At 38.7% G+C, this 20,683-nt stretch overlaps 1 protein-coding gene across 1 annotated transcript in view; it reads left to right on the top strand.

Annotated features, from left to right (window-relative positions):
* The window catches only part of htt (huntingtin), a 900,697-nt gene that overhangs the window by 562,758 nt on the left and 317,256 nt on the right, over positions 1-20,683 (top strand). The window contains exon 27 of the mRNA XM_067142878.2: positions 17,742-17,953. Coding sequence (XP_066998979.2) covers positions 17,742-17,953 — 212 coding nt within the window. The remainder of the gene's footprint in view (positions 1-17,741; positions 17,954-20,683) is intronic.

Genomic DNA, 20,683 nt, shown 5'->3' with positions numbered 1-20,683 from the left:
CCATGTGCTAAGTTGGGCTCATCAGTTGGTACCTAGCACACCCACCTGGTTGCCAGCATTTTGCCCCCGTGTGCCAAGTTGAGCTCATCAATTGGTACATAGCACACCCACCAAGACGCATGGCTAGTGCATACCGTGGAGGCCACTGCGTAGGCTACTTGAAGCCACCGGCAGTGCCAATGCACTATGAGAGACTTTGTCTCATTACCAAAAGTTGATGCCTGCTTGGCCATCAGATGATATGGATGTTGATTCCCATAGGGAACCTGAAATATTTGTCCTGAATATAAATGGTCCCTTATTGAACATTATAAATTTTCCAGCTAACTCATTCCTGGTTGCCAGCGTTTTGCTCCCGTGTGCTAAGTTGAGCTCATCAGTTGGTACGTAGCACATCCACCAAGACGCACGGCTAGTGCATACTGTGGAGGCCACTGCATAGGCTACTTGAAGCCACCGGCAGTGCCAATGCACTATGAGAGACTTTGTCTTATTACCAAAAGTTGATGCCTGCTTGGCCATCAGATGACATGGATGTTGATTCCCATAGGGAACCTGAAATATTTGTCCCGAATGAGTAAATTTATAATACCAATATAAGTGGTCCATAATTGGACATTACAAATTTTCCAGCTAACTCATTCCTGGTTGCCAGCATTTGGCCCCCGTGTGCTGAGTTGGGCTTATCAGTTGGTACCTAGCACACCCACCAAGATGCATGGCTAGTGCATACCATGGAGCCCAAGCAGGCATCAATTTTTGGTAATGAGACAAAGTCTCTCATAGTCCATTCTCACTGCTGGTGGCTCCAAGTAGCCTAAGCAGTGGCCTCCATGGTATGCACTAGCCATGCGTCTTGGTGGGTGTGCTATGTACCAACTGATGAGCCCAACTTAGCACACGGAGGTGAAACACTGGCAACCAGGAATGAGTTAGCTGGAAAAATATAATGTCCAATAATGGACCATTTATATTGGTATTATAAATTTACTCATTCGGGACAAATATTTCAGGTTTCCTATGGGAATCAACATCTTTATCAACCTTGTAAAACAGGCTGTGGCATTGTCCTAGCCGGGCTACATTGGATCTGCAATCTGTGTTTTGTGAAGGCTTAGCAAAAGTGTAATAGAATTCACATTTTTTTAAAGGGAGTTTTAAAAATTGCATTTCAGTTGTAAATCTCTATTTTCACAGGAAATGAATCACAGTTCAAAGTACCAATTTAATTTTCATCCATTCTGTGACAAGAGACTGCCGGCATTCTAACTCCTTGTTCACTAATTTAATGATCATTTACATTTTAGCAATGTAAATTGTTGAAAGTTCACGATTAATACAGCATTGCAACAAAACAACTTGCCACAACACATAAATTAATAGGCCTATATATGCTACAATGAAATGCGATCATAGTTCTCAGTCACAAAAAGGATAAAAGGAACAAATGAACTTGTCTCCTTACTGCAAGTTTGACAGACTACCCTTCCATCCGTAGTGAAATTGGGATCCCCTGTGATCCACTGCTTCAACCAGTAGGACTTCGACGATTTTTCTTTGGGCATTGCCGTAAACACACTTCTTCTTCTGCTTCTTCCACTTGACAGTAAATCACAACACGTTCTGAACGTAAAGCGTATGCGTACAACAGTTCACATCAAAAGGGAGGTACAGGGCATATGGGTTGTGCAACATAGTTCGACGTTCATTGGTTCTCACATATGTCTTAGGAGGTTGGAGGGGTTGAAGGCTTTGAGGTCAAATTGTTCCTTGCTTCTGATTAAAATTTCCCTAGAACTATTTTGGTGACTTCTGAGAATTCTCTTTTTTGTTCGTGGGGTTAACAGATATTGAGAAAAGAGAAGATAATTCTGTCAAGCACACTAGCTACACTAGAAGAAAATCAGCTTTTTAAAAATACAGTCAGAAGGCATCCAATAGGCAATTATACTCCAAATAGGCACAAACCCCTGAGATAGGCAGTTATAAGCACAATAAAACAAAAACAAAAACCTAAAATGGATTTATATCTCAATAGCCTAAGTTTCTGAACACATGAATCAAGTAGGCAAATAAGCAAATTCCTGTCTCTGATTATAACACTATAAACATGCCTGTAAATGTACATACTGTTATACAGAGAATGACATGTTTCGTACTACAAGAACATCCTCAGATTCTAACAGATCACTTAAAACATGCTTATATATGTACAGTATTGTTCATGTTGCATAGACTTGTCAATGATAGTTTAATGATAATATGAACCAGTAATGATAAAAAGTAATACAATTTATTGATAAGTTTTATCTGAAACAAAATTTAATTTACATACATAAAGAAACAGGAAATCAACAAGCAAATTCTATGCATCCATTTAAACCTAAGCAACTTCTGGCACCACACACAATGGACATCCTACTCCAACTTTTTTCACGATTACATTAAAAAAGAAGCAATCTGGAAACAGAATGTCATTGACAATAAAATAATCTAATGATTAAACAGTAAAATCTAGAAAACAATAACCACAACAAACTTGCTAATTTTCACCCTAGATTAATTAACAGATCAGACTACCTTTTCAAAGAATGAAATAAATCTGCTAGAGAAAGGACTCAAATTTAATTACCAGGAACATCATAACGAAAACAACATAAAACAGCTCACCACTGACGTAAAAATTGCTTGTGACAAAATCTTGTCTCCAGAAAGAAAAATAATAAAAAGCGTAGCCACCTACAAAGCCTTAAAAATAATCGCACAAGAAAATTCCTCCAAACAACCAAATCGTGCCACTCAATATTCGGCATTAAAAGCAGTTAAGAACAAAATTTAAAATGACAACATTATTGTCACGAAGGCAGTTAAAGGTAACACAACAGTCATAATGAAGAAAGACGAGTACATAGAAAAAACAATAGAATTCATCAACAACGTAATTCAAGAACTTCAGCGTGACCCTACAAATAAATTTCAAAACTAAATAAAACAAGCTATCAAGGAAACAGACTTCATTTTCACATAACAAGAAAAAGAAAGCCTCACCATCAAAAATCCCAAACTCCCCACACTAAGAGCCCTCCCCAAACTACACAAAAAACTTGTCCCATTAGACCAATAGTAAATTTTAAAGATGCACCAAGTTACAATTTAAGCAAACAACTCAACCTAATTTTAAAAGTGAACATTTCACGTAAAGAAGACTGATGATTTAAAAACAGCCTAGAACTAATTAAAGAACTAAATAAACTTAAAATAACAGAGAGCACATGTATGATATCTTTTGACATCACTAACCTGAACACCAATATACCAGTAGATGAATCCATGAAAATAATTGAAAATCTTAAAAGAAACACTTCACTACAAGAAATCAAAAAAATTATTAGCCTTCTTAGAACAACGCTACACCAAAATTGCTTTGCATTCAACAACAAATATACTGCCAAAAAAAAGGGTTAGCAATGGGCTCACCATTATCACATATAAAGCAAACATTTTTCTGAATAACTTCAAAATCATCTTCTTAATGGGCCAGCATTCAAAAGGAATCTTACACTGGAGCAGATACATAGATGACATCATATGCGTATATGATAATGAAATCACTAATGCACACTAGTTATTAAAAACACTTAATTCTTTACACAAGTCCATCAGGTTCACAATGGAGCCCGAAACTAACAAGAAAATAAACTATTTCAACATCAAAATCAGCAAGAATAAGGACAACCTATCTTATTAAGTACACAGGAAGCCATGCAGACGTTTCACACTAGTGACGAGACGTACCACCCGTACACACACAAAATAGCAGGACTGAATACACTGATACACACTGCTATTTCCATAGCAATGAGCACAATGGATTTCAATGAAGAAATACAAATCATTAAACAAATCATGAAAGAAAACAACCACCCTCCAGGCACAGTAGATAAAATATTAAATAAACATAAGAAAAATCTCTGTAAAACCACCACACATGGCAAGGAAAAATACATGGTTCTCCAACTACGTTAACAAGAACACATACAAAGTAGCTAATATTTTCAAGAAACCTTTAGAATGAACAACACACTACAGAGACACATCAGCAAGTGCAGTCTAAACAAAAAAGACCTTCTCTCAAAGTCAGGAGTCTATGAACTCAAGTGCCAAGAACCTAACTGGAATGCCACATATATAGGTCAGACGAAATGTAATTTCCATACAAGATACAAAGAACACAAAAATGCGATCAGGTATAATCGGCATTCAGCCTTCGGGGAGCACATATACGACAGTTCACACCATTTTACAGACATCAACACAGATCTAAAAATTTTACACATCGAAAATAAAAGTAAATCTTTGAATTTAAAGGAAGCAATTGAAATTTACATCGCAAAAAATGCTAATGTAACCAAATGACCATACACATTTTAAAAATTTCCCCCTCTTTGCTCTACTCGCATAGCATCCAGACAACACTTACTTATTAAATTAGCTTTTATCATAATTATAACATCTAATAGTTATTCTATATTTCAGTTCTATACATTTTTTAACCTGAAATCTTTAACTTGCATTCATCCATATTACAGAACGAAACATGTCATTCTCTGTATAATGGTGTGTATTTTTACAGGTATGTTTATAGTGTTATAATTTGTATATTGAAATTGGTGTGTGTTTGACAGACTGAAAAGTTTTTGTTACATATGAATGCATGGTCAACATGTTGAAGTTGGTATGCCAATGGCTTTATATGGGCATGAAAGTACATCAATAGAAATCGATTATAAGGAAGAATAATGTGATTGTTGATTCCACATTGGCCAGGCTGAATGGCTCAGATGGTTGAGGTGCTGACCTTCTGACCCAACTTGGCAGGTTCGATCTTGGCTCAGTCCAGTGGTATTTGAAGGGGCTCAGGTACGTAAGCCTCATGTCAGTAAATTTACTGGCACATAAAAGAACTCCTGTGGAACTAAATTCTGGCACCTCGGTGTCTCCAAAAACCATAAAAGTAATTAGTGGAACGTAAAGCCAATAACATTATTATTATTTCTTCATTTGTGTGCTTAATATTTATCTGCATAGTTGAAAACTAAATGTTAGTCTTTATTTAAGCAGTCAACGAAGATGAATTCCATAAATAGAATTTTAAGTAATGGTGGTAATTTAAGTTTTGAACATAGGTTAGAATTAAAGAATTTAGAGCCTCCTCATCAAAATTTACATATTTCATAAGAACATCATCATCATCATCATCATCATCATCATCATCATCATCATCATCATCATTGCGGTTGTGTACAAGTCTCCTCCAGTTTGTCCTATCCATCCACAGATGCTGCTCATGTATGCGATGCCAGTTCACATCTCTAATTTCAGGGTCCTTCAATATCTGTTTTTCCCAAACATCACGAGGTCTTCCTCTTGATCTCTTCCCAGGAACATTGTGGTCATAGTATTATCGAGGAGTCATGTGAGGGTTCAGTCTTTTCAAGTGACCATACCATTGCAATCACTTCACTTCTAGAGTCTTCAGTAAGCTTCTTTCCAACCCAATCTGTTGTTGGATATCCACATTCCTTATTTTATCCAGTTTTGTTTTTTGTAGACAAGAACGGAGGAACTTCATTTCTGTTGCCTGAAGACGACTCTTTGTTGGTCCAGTAAGTGTTGCTGCTTCCAAGCCATACGTCAGTATAGGTACTAGATATATTTTGTACAAGCTGATCTTGGAAACTAACGGAAATGTTTCGTCCCAAAGTATTTGACATACAACATGATAGAATTTGGAAGCTTTCTGTATTCTGTTACTAATCTCTTGATATATGGTATTGTCTGATGACAGAACACTACCCAAATACTGGAAGTTGTCTACAATATCCATCTCCTCATCTCCAATTCTTAGATGAACAGTTGGAGAGTTTGTACATTTCACCAAGCCAACTGTCTTCGCTTGGCTGATTTTGAGACCGAAGGTTGTAAAAGCTTCATGCCAGAGATCTAGTCTAGTTTGTACTTCTGCTTCTGTCTCACCCCATACCATTACATCATCAGCAAAAACCAGGACATTAGTTGTTGGCTCCTTTCTTTTAACCTCTTTTAAAATTTCATCCATTATGATATGAAGAGAAGTGATGAAAGACAACTTCCTTGACGGACTCCGCTCTTTGTTTTGAACCAACCTGACCTTCCATCCTGGACCTGGACACAACACTTGGTTTCATCATATAATCGTACTCGTGCTATGATGTCATCGGGCACTTTCTAATGTCTCAAACATTCCCATATATGCCTGCGTGGTACATGGACATATGCGTTTTTGATATCCAGAAAAACAGTTATAAGTATTTTACCTTTCTCCCAATACTTCTCATGAGGTCTATAGTTGATCTATGAGATCTAAATCCATGTTGTTCCTCCTCAAGTGTAGGTTCAACATATTTTTTAATCCTGCTCTCAAGGATGGGTTCGTAGATTTTGAGGCCATATGACAGCAGAGTTATACTTGTGTAGTTGGTACATTTCATTCTATCACCTTTTTTCAGTAATGGGATGATGACTCCTTGCTTCCAGTCATTGGGTATTACATTCTCGTTCCAGATTCTATTTAGTACCCGGTACATCCACTGTTGTCCAACCTCTCTAGTGCTTTGATCATCGGAACACTTAATTCATCTAATCCAGTTGATGTATTTATTTTTCAGCTTAGGTATTGCTGTCTCTACTTCCAACCATGTCAGACTAGTGGTATTTGTGCTGCCAAAATCATAAGGTTCGTCAGCTAATGGAGTGACAGTTTCATAACAGTTCAGCAAAGTTTCAAAGTGCCTTTGGAACTCCTGTAATATTTTGGTCTTATCCCTAGTCACCTCACCATTAGGAAGCTCTACAGATTGGATAGATTCATTTTGAGTTCTTCTATTCTTAACAATACTGTATAACAGTTTTTTTTATTTCCATCCTGCGTTATTTTGGTAGCCAGATGTTCCTTGTATTTCTGCTTTTCAGGTACAACCAACTCTTTGACCTAATTTTTTTTTTTTCCTGTAATGCGACAGCTTCTCCTCTATTTCATGTTGATCTCCCCATGTTCTTGCTTGATATAAGGATCTTCTTGCACAGTTTCTGTCATTGATAGCCTTTTTTAATATCAGCATTCCACCAGGCAGTTTCTTTAGGTTTTCTTATTTGACTCTGTCGTCCACATACTTTTTCTGCTGTACCAACCACAACCTTCTTTAGAGTATTACATTCTTCATCTATCAATTTCAGTTCTTCTCTCGGCAACGACCTGCAGACACCTTCCCTGAATTCTTCCTTTACACTTGGCTTGGTTAGTCGCCAAGTTTTTATTTTTGGGACTCTTTCGTTACAGATGTTGTGAGGTCTTTTCTCTGCAATAACTGCAACCAACAGTCTATGGTCTCCACCAAGGTCTTCACTTGGAATGACATTAACATCATTGACATTTTTCCATACATAATCTATTACTGTACCTATTTTATCATCCCAGCTATATCTTGTGATTTTATGGAGTCTGTTTTCTTGAACCAAGTGTTACTCACTATCAGGTAGTTTCTCATGCATAGATAACATATATTTGCCCTCTCCATTTCTGTTTCCCATTCCATGAGGGCCCAGTATGGATTAATATTCTGTTCGTTGTAAGCCATCTTGTGAATTAAAATCACCCATTACAATTAGATTATCATACTCAGTGTGTTCTTCCAAGTTATTAAGGAAGTTGGCCTTTTCCTCTTTTGAGCATCCTACCTGTGGAGCGTAGACTTGGATCACATTGTACTTTTTCCCTCCTAAGTTCACAGATAATTATCCTTTTACTATCAAACTCAACTTCACTACAAGCATCTATGTCTTTATGTATTAAAAATCCTACCCCATTCTTAGACTCTGCTTCATTTCCAGAACAGTAGAGACTATATTTCAATGTGATATTCATTTTCCCCAGTTTTCTTCCACTTTGTTTCACTCAGGCTCATGATCAGAAGATTCCTCCTTTCTATAAGATCAACCAGCTCTTCAGTTTTGTTTGTCAATTTCAGGATATTTAATGTTCCCACTCTGATACTTTGTCTTCGTTCGGTTTGGGTAGCTAGTGTAACATTGGGCTGTAAACCATCATTCACACCAAACTGTTGTCGTTGTCGGGAATTCCTACATCCAAGGCTGGTATTATTCTTGAAAGCAACTTCTTCAGTAATCCCTCTGTTGATCTGCTGAGCCTAACACAGATGGAGATTTTCTTTCAGGATTTTCTCCCTTAGCCTTTGGTGTCCAGTCACCTCAACCTACTAGGCAGCAGATTGAATATAAAATGAGCTGACCGATACGTCATCCTTTCTCCCCTTTCACTCACCAGCACACACCCAAACATTCAGACATTGCTGGTATCACTTTACAATGGCGAAAAATGAAAGTATCCTCCTATTCAATACATCATATATTCCGTCATTAGACGGAGTAAACAAGTTCAGACATGTTTCGGCTCGTTTGAGTCATCTTCAGTGAAAAAAATTAGGGGGGTTGGAATAATTTACATAATATGAGTTGAAAAAATGCTAAAAACATAATGAAAGCGCAAATGAAAAAACGAACAAAAGAGAGCCTAGACGGAAACAAAATTAGCACAAATATACAATATTTACATCAATATGCAGAGCAAAAAACAACTTATTGCGACAAAATTCAGTGAAACAGGTGTTAATTTGAAATAATAATTGATACTAAAAACTGCGTTAACCTAAGAAACAAGGGAATGAGAAAACAAGTGATGCAGATGGAAATGAATAATAGTAGCACATGGTGAGGTTGTGGACCTCATAGTTTACAAATTATTGGTTTATAAAAATGACAAAACAGTTCGAAATCGCTGTCAAAATCATCCTAGTGGAAACCCATCACATCAAATTGGTCAGGAGGAGAGCGGGAGCAAACATTTTGAGAGAAACCAAGCCTGAATTAACCTGCAGGTGAAAAGCCTGTGATAAGGAGAAAAAAAAAAACACCATGAAATTTAAGGCTTTAGAAATAGCAGCATTCTCAATATCTTCTCAATCTAGCGGTCCCTTTCTTCATTATTGTTTCATAATGTTGGCTGGTGTTTTGCCTTATTATAGAGGGGTTGGAAGGGCCGCATATCCCTTTCAGACCGGAAAGAAAACTGGAGGTGTGAATTTTTGTTTGTACGTCAAGAACTGACTAAAATGCTCCTCAATACACATATTAATAGTTTATTTTACAAAATAAAAACTAACATCCGAAAAACAGGACCCACACAATTGTGCGTATCAAAATTCAAAACCTCGTTGTATCACGTACGATGGTGTAGCTTCAAAATTTACGTTCACTAACCAATGTACACACCTCATTGAATATATTCTGGTATTCAGTAAAGCTTCTAGATTAACATAAACGCAGTAAATAAATACATACTTTCAGCACTACTGCTTCCTGCCATCTCGCCGATCAACTGTGCTTTTTAAACTCTTCTTCCTTCGCCCTGGCGGTCAAGCGCATACTAAAATCAATTGAAATACACGCCACGTGTCCTGCACAATCACTGTAGTCCGGTGTAGCGCCGAAAAAACATCAAATACGGTCAGGGATAACTAAAATACGAACCCGCACAATTGTGCGTACTCGGTCTGAAAGGGATATAAAAATATGAGAAGCTGTGTTAGGTAGAAGACAGATGCATAGTAAATTGTAGTAATCTAGTGGAAACCGTCAATGAAGTTCTAATCTGTAATGGAAAAAATGAGGTTGTATGAGAAACATGGGTTGATAAGTAAAAAGTGTGGAATGGTTGTGAAGAAAGCTTAAACTTACGGTGTGCAGTAGGTGGTTGTCCTCTCTAGTGGCCTGGCTTTCTCAAAGTAACGGTCTCGTTCGCGTGATCGAGTCTATTGTTGGTTCGGCTGTGTTTGCTAGGATGGAAGGAGCGGAGGGGGAAGGGGAGGTGCAGGGCTGGTTTGAGGAAGGGAGGGGTGTTGAGTTGGAGAGATGGAGGTGGGTTTGTTTGGCAAATATAAGGAATGAATGTTCCAAGAGGATGTTAGTTTACTCGCTGACTTCTAAAGCTCGAATGGTGTGGCCTTCTCAAAGTGACGGTCTCGGTCACGTGATCGAGTTTATTGTTGGTTGGCTGTGTTTGCTAGGTTGGAAGGAGCGAAGGGGGAGGGTTGGTGTGAGGAGGGGGGGGGGGGGGGGGAGTGGTGGTGAGTCGGGGAGATGGAGGTGGGGTTTGTTTGTGTTATGGAAATTCTGACAAATGTATGGAATGAATGTTTCAAGTAGAATGTTCTTTTTCTCGCTGACTTCATTTAAATTGTGAGTGGGGTTCATAAACTGATCTAAATCGATGTGGATGCTCTCGAGAATGTTGAGTAAGGTGCCTTTTTGCTCATAATGCAAGATCTTCAGGTCTTTATCTATTGAAGTGTATTCGTGGCTGGATGCTTTATGGTGTTCGCTCATAGCTGAAAAACGATTATATTTGAGAGCGTTGCGATGTTCGGCGTATCTTATGACAAAATTGCGGCCTGTTTGACCTATGTAGCTGGAATTACAGGATTGGCACTTTAATTTGTAAACTCCGGAGTTCAAATATTTGTTGTTGATGTTGCTATTGTTATTGTTGCCAGTGTGTGGATTGAAAATGAGTTTGGAGTTGGTGTGGGAGGTTCTGTAAGCTATTTTGATGCTGTGTTTCTTGAAAATATTAGAAATTTGGTAAATGCTACTATTATTGAAAGTGAATGTGGAAAATTTTTCTTTTGGAGCGGAATCTTTTACTAGGGTAGTCTTGGGTCTGCTTTTGTATCTATTGATGATTCTGCTGATGAAGGTTCTATTGTAACCATTGTGTTCTGCAATGTTGTAGATGGTATTAATTTCTTTTTTGTAATTCTTGCGAGATAAAGGGATAGTTAATGCTCTGAGGACCATGCTATTGTAAGCTGCTTTTTTATGTATGTCTGGGTGCACAGAGGTCTGATGGATGGTATTGATGGTGTGGGTGGGTTTCCTGTATATATTGAAGGATAAAGTGTTGTTGCTGTTGCGCATAATGGTTAAGTCCAGGTAATTAAGGGCTTTATTGTTTTCTGACTCTATGGTGAATTTTATATGTGGGTCAGTAGAGTTGAGAAATCCAAGTACTGTGTTGCTGTTAGTAACGTGGGAGTCTAAAATAACAAAGGTGTCATCTACAAAGCGTGTCCAGTGTTGAATGCCATTGATCTTGCCAGTGATGTGAGAATGTTCTAAATGATCAATGTAGATGTCTGCAAGGATTCCTGAAGCTGGTGACCCCATGGGAAGACCTATCTGTTGGTAAATGACATTATTGAAAGTGAAGAAATTGTTGTTCAAAGTAAATTCCAGAATTCGAATAAATTCATCTATTTCGCCTATACTTAAATTGCTGAATTTGGAGAGATTGTTTTTGATCAATTGTACGGTGCTCTTAACGGGAACATTAGCGTACATGTTAGTAATATCAAAAGAATGAAGAGTGTGGTGTTTGGATAAATTAAAGTGTTTGATCTTATTGCAGAATTCTAAGGAGTTCTTTACTGATGTGTTGGCTTGAAAACGATAGTGTGACTTGAGGAATTTGTGAATGAATCGAGATACTTCATAGGTCGGACTGTTTCTGAAATTGATAATGGGTCTTATGGGGATGTCTGTTTTATGGATCTTGGGTAGCGCTTTGGCTGTGGGAAGTTTCGGATTCATGATAATCATTTTGGATTTCTCAAGGTCATTAAACAGAATGACGGTTTTTAGGTCTCTTTGTATTTAATTAGTTGGATCATTTTTAGAGGTTATGAAGTTGTTGTCTGCAAAAAACGTGTGTGCTTTATTAACATAGTCACTTTTGTCCATGATTACGGTAGCATTTCCTTTGTCGGCTTTTGTTATAATTAAGTCGTTTTGTTTCACTTTTTTTCTTTCTTAATTATAACAATTATAACAATTATAACAAAAGCCAACAAAGGAAATGCTACCGTAATCATGGACAAAAGTGACTATGTTAATAAAGCACACATGTTTTTTGCAGACAACAACTTCATAACCTCTAAAAAAGATCCAACTAATAAAATACAAAGAGACCAAAAAACCATCATCAAGAACATTTCATTTCTGTTTAATGACCTTGAGAAATCCAAAATGATTATCATGAATCCGAAACTTCTCACAGCCAAAGCGCTACCCAAGATCCATAAAACAGACATCCCCATAAGACCCATTATCAATTTCAGAAACAGTCCGACCTATGAAGTATCTCGATTCATTCACAAATTCCTCAAGTCACACTATCGTTTTCAAGCCAACACATCAGTAAAGAACTCCTTAGAATTCTGCAATAAGATCAAACACTTTAATTTATCCAAACACCACACTCTTCATTCTTTTGATATTACTAACATGTACGCTAATGTTCCCGTTAAGAGCACCGTACAATTGATCAAAAACAATCTCTCCAAATTCAGCAATTTAAGTATAGGCGAAATAGATGAATTTATTCGAATTCTGGAATTTACTTTGAACAACAATTTCTTTACTTTCAATAATGTCATTTACCAACAGATAGGTCTTCCCATGGGGTCACCAGCTTCAGGAATCCTTGCAGACATCTACATTGATCATTTAGAACATTCTCACATCATTGGCAAGATCAATGGCATTCAACACTGGACACGCTTTGTAGATGACACCTTTGTTATTTTAGACTCCCACGTTACTAACAGCAACACAGTACTTGGATTTCTCAACTCTATTGACCCACATATAAAATTCACCATAGAGTCAGAAAACAATAAAGCCCTTAATTACCTGGACTTAACCATTATGCGCAACAGCAACAACACTTTATCCTTCAATATATACAGGAAACCCACCCACACCATCAATACCATCCATCAGACCTCTGTGCACCCAGACATACATAAAAAAGCAGCTTACAATAGCATGGTCCTCAGAGCATTAACTATCCCTTTATCTCGCAAGAATTACAAAAAAGAAATTAATACCATCTACAACATTGCAGAACACAATGGTTACAATAGAACCTTCATCAGCAGAATCATCAATAGATACAAAAGCAGACCCAAGACTACCCTAGTAAAAGATTCCACTCCAAAAGAAAAATTTTCCACATTCACTTTCAATAATAGTAGCATTTACCAAATTTCTAATATTTTCAAGAAACACAGCATCAAAATAGCTTACAGAACCTCCCACACCAACTCCAAACTCATTTTCAATCCACACACTGGCAACAATAACAATAGCAACATCAACAACAAATATTTGAACTCTGGAGTTTACAAATTAAAGTGCCAATCCTGTAATTCCAGCTACATAGGTCAAACAGGCCGCAATTTTGTCATAAGATACGCCGAACATCGCAACGCTCTCAAATATAATCGTTTTTCAGCTATGAGCGAACACCATAAAGCATCCAGCCACGAATACACTTCAATAGATAAAGACCTGAAGATCTTGCATTATGAGCAAAAAGGCACCTTACTCAACATTCTCGAGAGCATCCACATCGATTTAGATCAGTTTATGAACCCCACTCACAATTTAAATGAAGTCAGCGAGAAAAAGAACATTCTACTTGAAACATTCATTCCATACATTTGTCAGAATTTCCATAACACAAACAAACCCCACCTCCATCTCCCCGACTCACCACCACTCCCCCCCACCCCCTCCTCACACCAACCCTCCCCCTTCGCTCCTTCCAACCTAGCAAACACAGCCAACCAACAATAAACTCGATCACGTGACCGAGACCGTCACTTTGAGAAGGCCACACCATTCGAGCTTTAGAAGTCAGCGAGTAAACTAACATCCTCTTGGAACATTCATTCCTTATATTTGCCAAACAAACCCACCTCCATCTCTCCAACTCAACACCCCTCCCTTCCTCAAACCAGCCCTGCACCTCCCCTTCCCCCTCCGCTCCTTCCATCCTAGCAAACACAGCCGAACCAACAATAGACTCGATCACGCGAACGAGACCGTTACTTTGAGAAAGCCAGGCCACTAGAGAGGACAACCACCTACTGCACACTGTAAGTTTAAGCTTTCTTCACAACCATTCCACACTTTTTACTTATCAACCCATGTTTCTCATACAACCTCATTTTTTCCATTACAGATTAGACCTTCATTGACGGTTTCCACTAGATTACTACAATTTACTATGCATCTGTCTTCTACCTAACACAGCTTCTCATATTTTTATATGCGGCCCTTCCAACCCCTCTATAATAAGGCAAAACACCAGCCAACATTATGAAACAATAATGAAGAAAGGGACCGCTAGATTGAGAAGATATTGAGAATGCTGCTATTTCTAAAGCCTTAAATTTCATGGTGTTTTTTTTTTCTCCTTATCACAGGCTTTTCACCTGCAGGTTAATTCAGGCTTGGTTTCTCTCAAAATGTTTGCTCCCGCTCTCCTCCTGACCAATTTGATGTGATGGGTTTCCACTAGGATGATTTTGACAGCGATTTCGAACTGTTTTGTCATTTTTATAAACCAATAATTTGTAAACTATGAGGTCCACAACCTCACCATGTGCTACTATTATTCATTTCCATCTGCATCATTTGTTTTCTCATTCCCTTGTTTCTTAGGTTAACGCAGTTTTTAGTATCAATTATTATTTCAAATTAACACCTGTTTCACTGAATTTTGTCGCAATAAGTTGTTTTTTGCTCTGCATATTGATGTAAATATTGTATATTTGTGCTAATTTTGTTTCCGTCTAGGCTCTCTTTTGTTTGTTTTTTCATTTGCGCTTTCATTATGTTTTTTAGCATTTTTTCAACTCATATTATGTAAATTATTCCAACCCCCCTAATTTTTTTCACTGAAGATGGCTCAAACGAGCCGAAACATGTCTGAACTTGTTTACTCCGTCTAATGACGGAATATATGATGTATTGAATAGGAGGATACTTTCATTTTTCGCCATTGTAAAGTGAAAACCGTCAATACGGAATGATTCTAATATCTTGCTGGTATCGACAAACAATCTGAGCAGTTGCTCCAGTTAATAAGTTGAACACAGTCTCATATAGTATGACTCAAATGGTCACACACAAAGGTCTCACATATGTCAGAGATAGCGTGCACAGCGCAGGCAATTAGCAGGAGGATAATAGAGACCCAGTGGTCACACATAAATCCATCAGCTTACGCACTCCGTACGACACGAATGGATCTCTGCGTCAACATCCAGGGCATGCATTCATTGATGGCGAAATACTTCACAATGTAGTGCACGTAAATAAAATCAATCAGAGACCCAACTAACATCATAACTCAATCACAATAAAGACAACTAATACGCAATTCATTCATGCAGCAGAGCAGAAGGATGCGTATCAATCAGTTATGGACGATAGCGAAGAATGTCATAACAGCACCATAGAAATAAATTAATACAAGGATTACCATACCTCTAATATCAATAATCAAAGTAACAAGAAGGATGGTAGTATGGGTTAAGTTTAAATCTATTAAAAACCCATTTATGGCATAAAAACGCCACTCCAATCTGCGTGGAGTCCATGTTTATATTCCACACACATAACAATGCTAAGAATCGCTCCAAAGAGATAAAACTATTGTCTCGCTGAAAGAATGATCTTCCGTGCTCATGACCGAGGGAGCTGCCCTCTCTGGTACAATCATGGAAACACTTAAGTCAATTGAGGTGAGGTCGATACAAGCTCTATGCAATATGGGAAACATTTTTATGGACATGCCATATTAGCATGGCTCACAGTGTTATGTAATTTTTGCTACGTGACCATTGTCTTTGAAGTAGGATTTCTATTCAGTCATTGTCATCGAATTATTACTCTTATCACAAAAATATTGTGGTGCTGATCAGTAGAAACTGGACTGGAGTGGGGGGGAGTAGAGATGGTGGTAGAGCTTAGTCAGAATAAAATATTACGAACCGCCACTACTTCTATGCATTCAGAAGTTTAAAGGATAAGATTTACTACAAAATATCGTAATTGGTGCTTATCACTTTCCTGACATAAAAGAACTACACAACTTTATTGGCAAAGTGTGTTTTGGATAAACGTATGTTAAAGAATAAAACAGGATTTATTTTGTTACAGCTTTAGCATGGGGTGGGTATATATAGTTTGATTATGACATCCCCAACAAATCTTATTCCATGCAAGGTTATCATGATTGCACTTCATCCAACATGATCTACCAGTTTCAGTGCAGACTCTGCTCAGCTTTCTACTTAAGCTGCCAGGCTGAGTGTATCTGGCTGTTGAGGCGATGGCCTTCTGACCCCAATTTGACAGGTTAGATCCTGGCACAGTTTGGTGGTATTTGAAGGCACTCAAATGCATCAGCCTTATGTCTGTAGATTTTACTGGCATGTAAAAGAATTCACTGCGGGACAAAATTCGAGCACCTCGGCATCTCCAAAAACCTTCAGAAGTAGTTAGTGGGACATTAAAACAATAATATTATTATTTTACTTGAGCTTAACTACCAACACAGCACTCTAACCAAACAGAATTTTGGCCATCACAGTGTGTGCAAAACCCATAACATAGATCTGCCTGTCTTCATTCACAAAGGGCATGTAATGATTGTTTCACTTTCTTAAATCTTTCAATATTTAACCCCTGACCCCCTCTTGCCCATGGAGATTGTGAAGTTGGGCATTAACTGGTGCTAGGATTTAGGAAAGCACCCAGCCTTAACATTAGATAACCACTCTTTTTTTTTTTTCCATTTTCTTGTCTTGCCAATCTCCACCCTCCTTTTACCCCACAACAGTGTCTAATTGTCAACACTGACCACTACCTTCTTTTTTTATGACATCCTTCACCAGCGAAGACTGGAACCAAAAATTTTGGACCGTTGTATTTCCTTTGTGTGTATTCTATCCACGTGTCTGTACTCAATAAGTCTGCTCTCTATCAGCTTCCTTTACTGTATATATATATACAGAATACACTCCGATTTTCTGTCAAGAAGTGTGTACTTTTCGTAGTAGCACTTTATTTTACTGATCCCCGAGGGTCATGGCCCATATTACAGACAAATTTTCACCCAGAACCAAAGTAAGAATTGAGTTATTTTATCTGTGTATTGGCAAATTACCTTTACCTAAGCTTTTAAAAGTAGTTGGTAATGCAAATGTTTTTCGGGTAAATTGTTTACCATTTCCCTGTTTTCATATATCATGACACGGAGATGCAAGCAGCTTACTAAATCTTGAAAATAAATGTTTATGTGCATTATGTTAATACATGTGGTAACACACAGGAGACCAAACCAAAAGTCTCACCAAACATGATTTACAGGACAGTGAAAAAAATGAGTGTTGGTTCAGAGATTGCATTTCCTTCTGTTTTATCTTTGGAACTGTGTTGTGAAGATGACAGTGTTTCCAGTATTGAGGATATGGATGAAAAGTTTTGTAGAAGGGATTACTGCTTAGAAATACAACTTGAAATAGGGTTTCACATGCCCAGTCTTCAATTATTCATTAAAGAAATCATTTTTTGAGCTAGAGCACTGATTTATTTTCAAACTACACCCTTCTTATATATTTAATGCATTTCTTATGTAAGTGCTTGAACATATACTGTATCTTTGTACTTCCTATTTATGGATTGATGATGAAAATGAATTCTCATTATTGCAGAACAGTCCCTTGGTGGCTACTCAACGCTGGTTGGGGATGGTCCTTGCAGTATTGCTGGTACTTATGTCACATGGCAAGGAAGAAGTGGTATTAGCACGCCTAGAAGAACTGGAGTTGACACTACCTCCCTTGGGTGAAAGTGTAGATCCTTTAAATGCTAGTGCTACCCTACAGGGTTGGGTGAGGCTGCCTCCAGAGCAGGTCATGGCTAGGTATGATGTTGAGTTACTTAAAGAAATAGTGTTCGAGTTTAGTTGGTACTTCCATTGGTCTCCCATCTTAATTGCTTGGTTGATATGACCCTAAGTTCTGTTGGCTAGCTATTGAATACGGCATGTATTGTATAAACAATGACCTCCTCCTCCTCCTCCTCCTCCTCCTCCTCCTCCTCCTCCTCCTCCTCCTCCTCCTCCTCCTCCTCCTCCTCCTCCTCCTCCTCCTCCTCCTCCTCCTCCTCCTCCTCCTCCTCCTCCTCCTCCTCCTCCTCCTCCTCCTCCTCCTCCTCCTCCTCCTCCTCCTCCTCCTCCTCCTCCTCCTCCTCCTCCTCCTCCTCCTCCTCCTCCTCCTCCTCCTCCTCCTCCTCCTCCTCCTCCTCCTCCTCCTCCTCCTCCTCCTCCTCCTCCTCCTCCTCCTCCTCCTCCTCCTCCTCCTCCTCCTCCTCCTCCTCCTCCTCCTCCTCCTCCTCCTCCTCCTCCTCCTCCTCCTCCTCCTCCTCCTCCTCCTCCTCCTCCTCCTCCTCCTCCTCCTCCTCCTCCTCCTCCTCCTCCTCCTCCTCCTCCTCCTCCTTAGCCTCTGCTATTATGTGCAGTTAGTTTGATTGGACACCATTTAGGCTGCCTGACCATCAATTTTGATGTTCCGTATTACTCTACTAGATGGCATAATAAACCAAATCTCTCTTAGGTGATATGTGGCTGAGTTTTAATTTTGTCGGGTAAACACCAAATGTGCCCCCATAAATCTTTTACATGCCTGGGACCTCTTTTGCACCCTTCAAACAACAGACTACATCTGCTGGGTTCTGGAGGCCCAACACTCTACCACTGATCCACAGAGAGAGCTTATGTGAACACTGATTTTAAGTTAATTATCAGACAACCAACTGAGTTGGCCATGTGGTTAGAGTCGCGTAGCTGTGAGCTTGCATTTCGGAGATGCGGGGTTCAAATCCAAATCCCACCATTGGCAGCTCCAAAGATTGTTTTCATTGGTTTCCCATTTTCACATCAGACAATTGCTGGGGCTATAGCTTAATTAAAGCCATGGCCGCTACCTTCCCATTCCTGACTCTTTCCCATTCTTACATTGCCGAAAACCTTCGATGTTAGTGTCAAACTAAAAAATAAAAAAAAATAAAAAAAAAAATCAACAAAATTTCAACACTCGTTGAGAAGTACCATACCTTCTATCATTAATGTATGGTGTATGAGAGTTGTAACCTATCTGCCAGTTCTGATGTTCTGTTACTGCAGTTAAGTCATCTATGTTTCTAGTATCGAAACCAAAATCTCTAGTTGGATTAAATATTGAGTCTTCTAGATGAACACTGTGTGGATTGTTTTACAAGTTAGCATGAACAACATTCCATGCTATGGATCACCCATCTTGAAAAATGCATCAACTTCAGCTGGGATCAGTCCCATTATCTTGGACATCTAGCCAACAGCATCAGCTGCGAGTGTCAATGTCATTATGGCAATGAGTCAGTCAGGCAATCACTTCCAGTACAACTCCCGTTTCTGATAATCAAATGAGTATTTAATACCAAATCTCCTTATAAAAATTTTTCTTTTGAACAGTTTTGCTGACTTGAAAAGTAGAGAATGGAGAAGTAATTCTTCCAGTGGTGGCTCCTGCCCTGACAAGTAGATGAAGGGATGTCCTTAAAGTTGACAGCGTGACCATGACCAACGAAAACAAAATCAATTTTGAAACAAGATAAATTATTTCTGCCTTTATTGTTTTCATTGTCATCGTCATAATCGTCGTAACGTTTGGTTCCTTGTCTAAATAGTCAGCATGGAGACCTTTGGTTGAGAGGATCCTGGGTTTGACTCTTGTCAGGGATGGGGATTCTAATCTTAAATGGTTAATTCCCTCAACTTGAGGACTGGGTGTTTGTTCTTTCCTGAACATTCCTGCAACTCATCCACCACACAAACATTATCCTCAACCACAATAACATACAATTTTCTGTACATGGCAGAAGGTTCTCACCCTTGCTGGAGAGTTTGCCTTACAAGTGCTGCACCAGGCTAGCGATAGCTAACTCTTTAGACAATATCAATCCTCCTCCATTTCTCATCCCTCTGTTGTTACCATTCCAGTAGAGGGTATAGTTTTTCCTCAACTCTTTCTTCCCTTTCAGTTTAGTTTCACTCAGTCCTAGGATTGATATTTTCCTTCTATCCATGATATCCACTAACTCTTCACATTTCCCAGTCAAACTCAGTACATTGATTGTTCATATTCAAGTGTGTTGTCTTCTCCGGGGTTGTTGCACAATCACAAGGCTTGGCCTATCATCAGGCTGTAAGCCATCATACCTGGCATAGGCCTGCGGGTGCTGTTGTCTACTCAGAGTTCCTTGTTTGCATCCAAGGCTCGTATAAGTGTTGAAAGCGATTGCAGTTACTCTCCAACTGACTTGCTAAGCCTAACGTTAGAGAAGATTTTCTGTCTGGGTTATCTCCCTTAGCCTTTAGCAGTTGCCTGCCACATCTGCAAGGCAGCAGCTTCCAGTTGAATTTTGGCCAGACAGTCTCATGTAGTACTGTCTGTTGTCACATGCGGTAGCAGGATGTACCGGACCTGACACTGAACAACAACAACAACAACAACAGCAACAATAATAATAATTCGGGCTCAATACTTACATTATTTACCCATGGGTTAAAGAACATTGTTTTCAAGTTATATCAGCCTATTACACTTGCATCAGA

Source organism: Anabrus simplex, chromosome 3 (assembly GCF_040414725.1).
Source record: "Anabrus simplex isolate iqAnaSimp1 chromosome 3, ASM4041472v1, whole genome shotgun sequence".
In the NCBI taxonomy this organism is placed as follows: Eukaryota; Metazoa; Arthropoda; class Insecta; order Orthoptera; family Tettigoniidae; genus Anabrus; species Anabrus simplex.
This window is presented reverse-complemented; position numbering and strand designations above follow the sequence as displayed.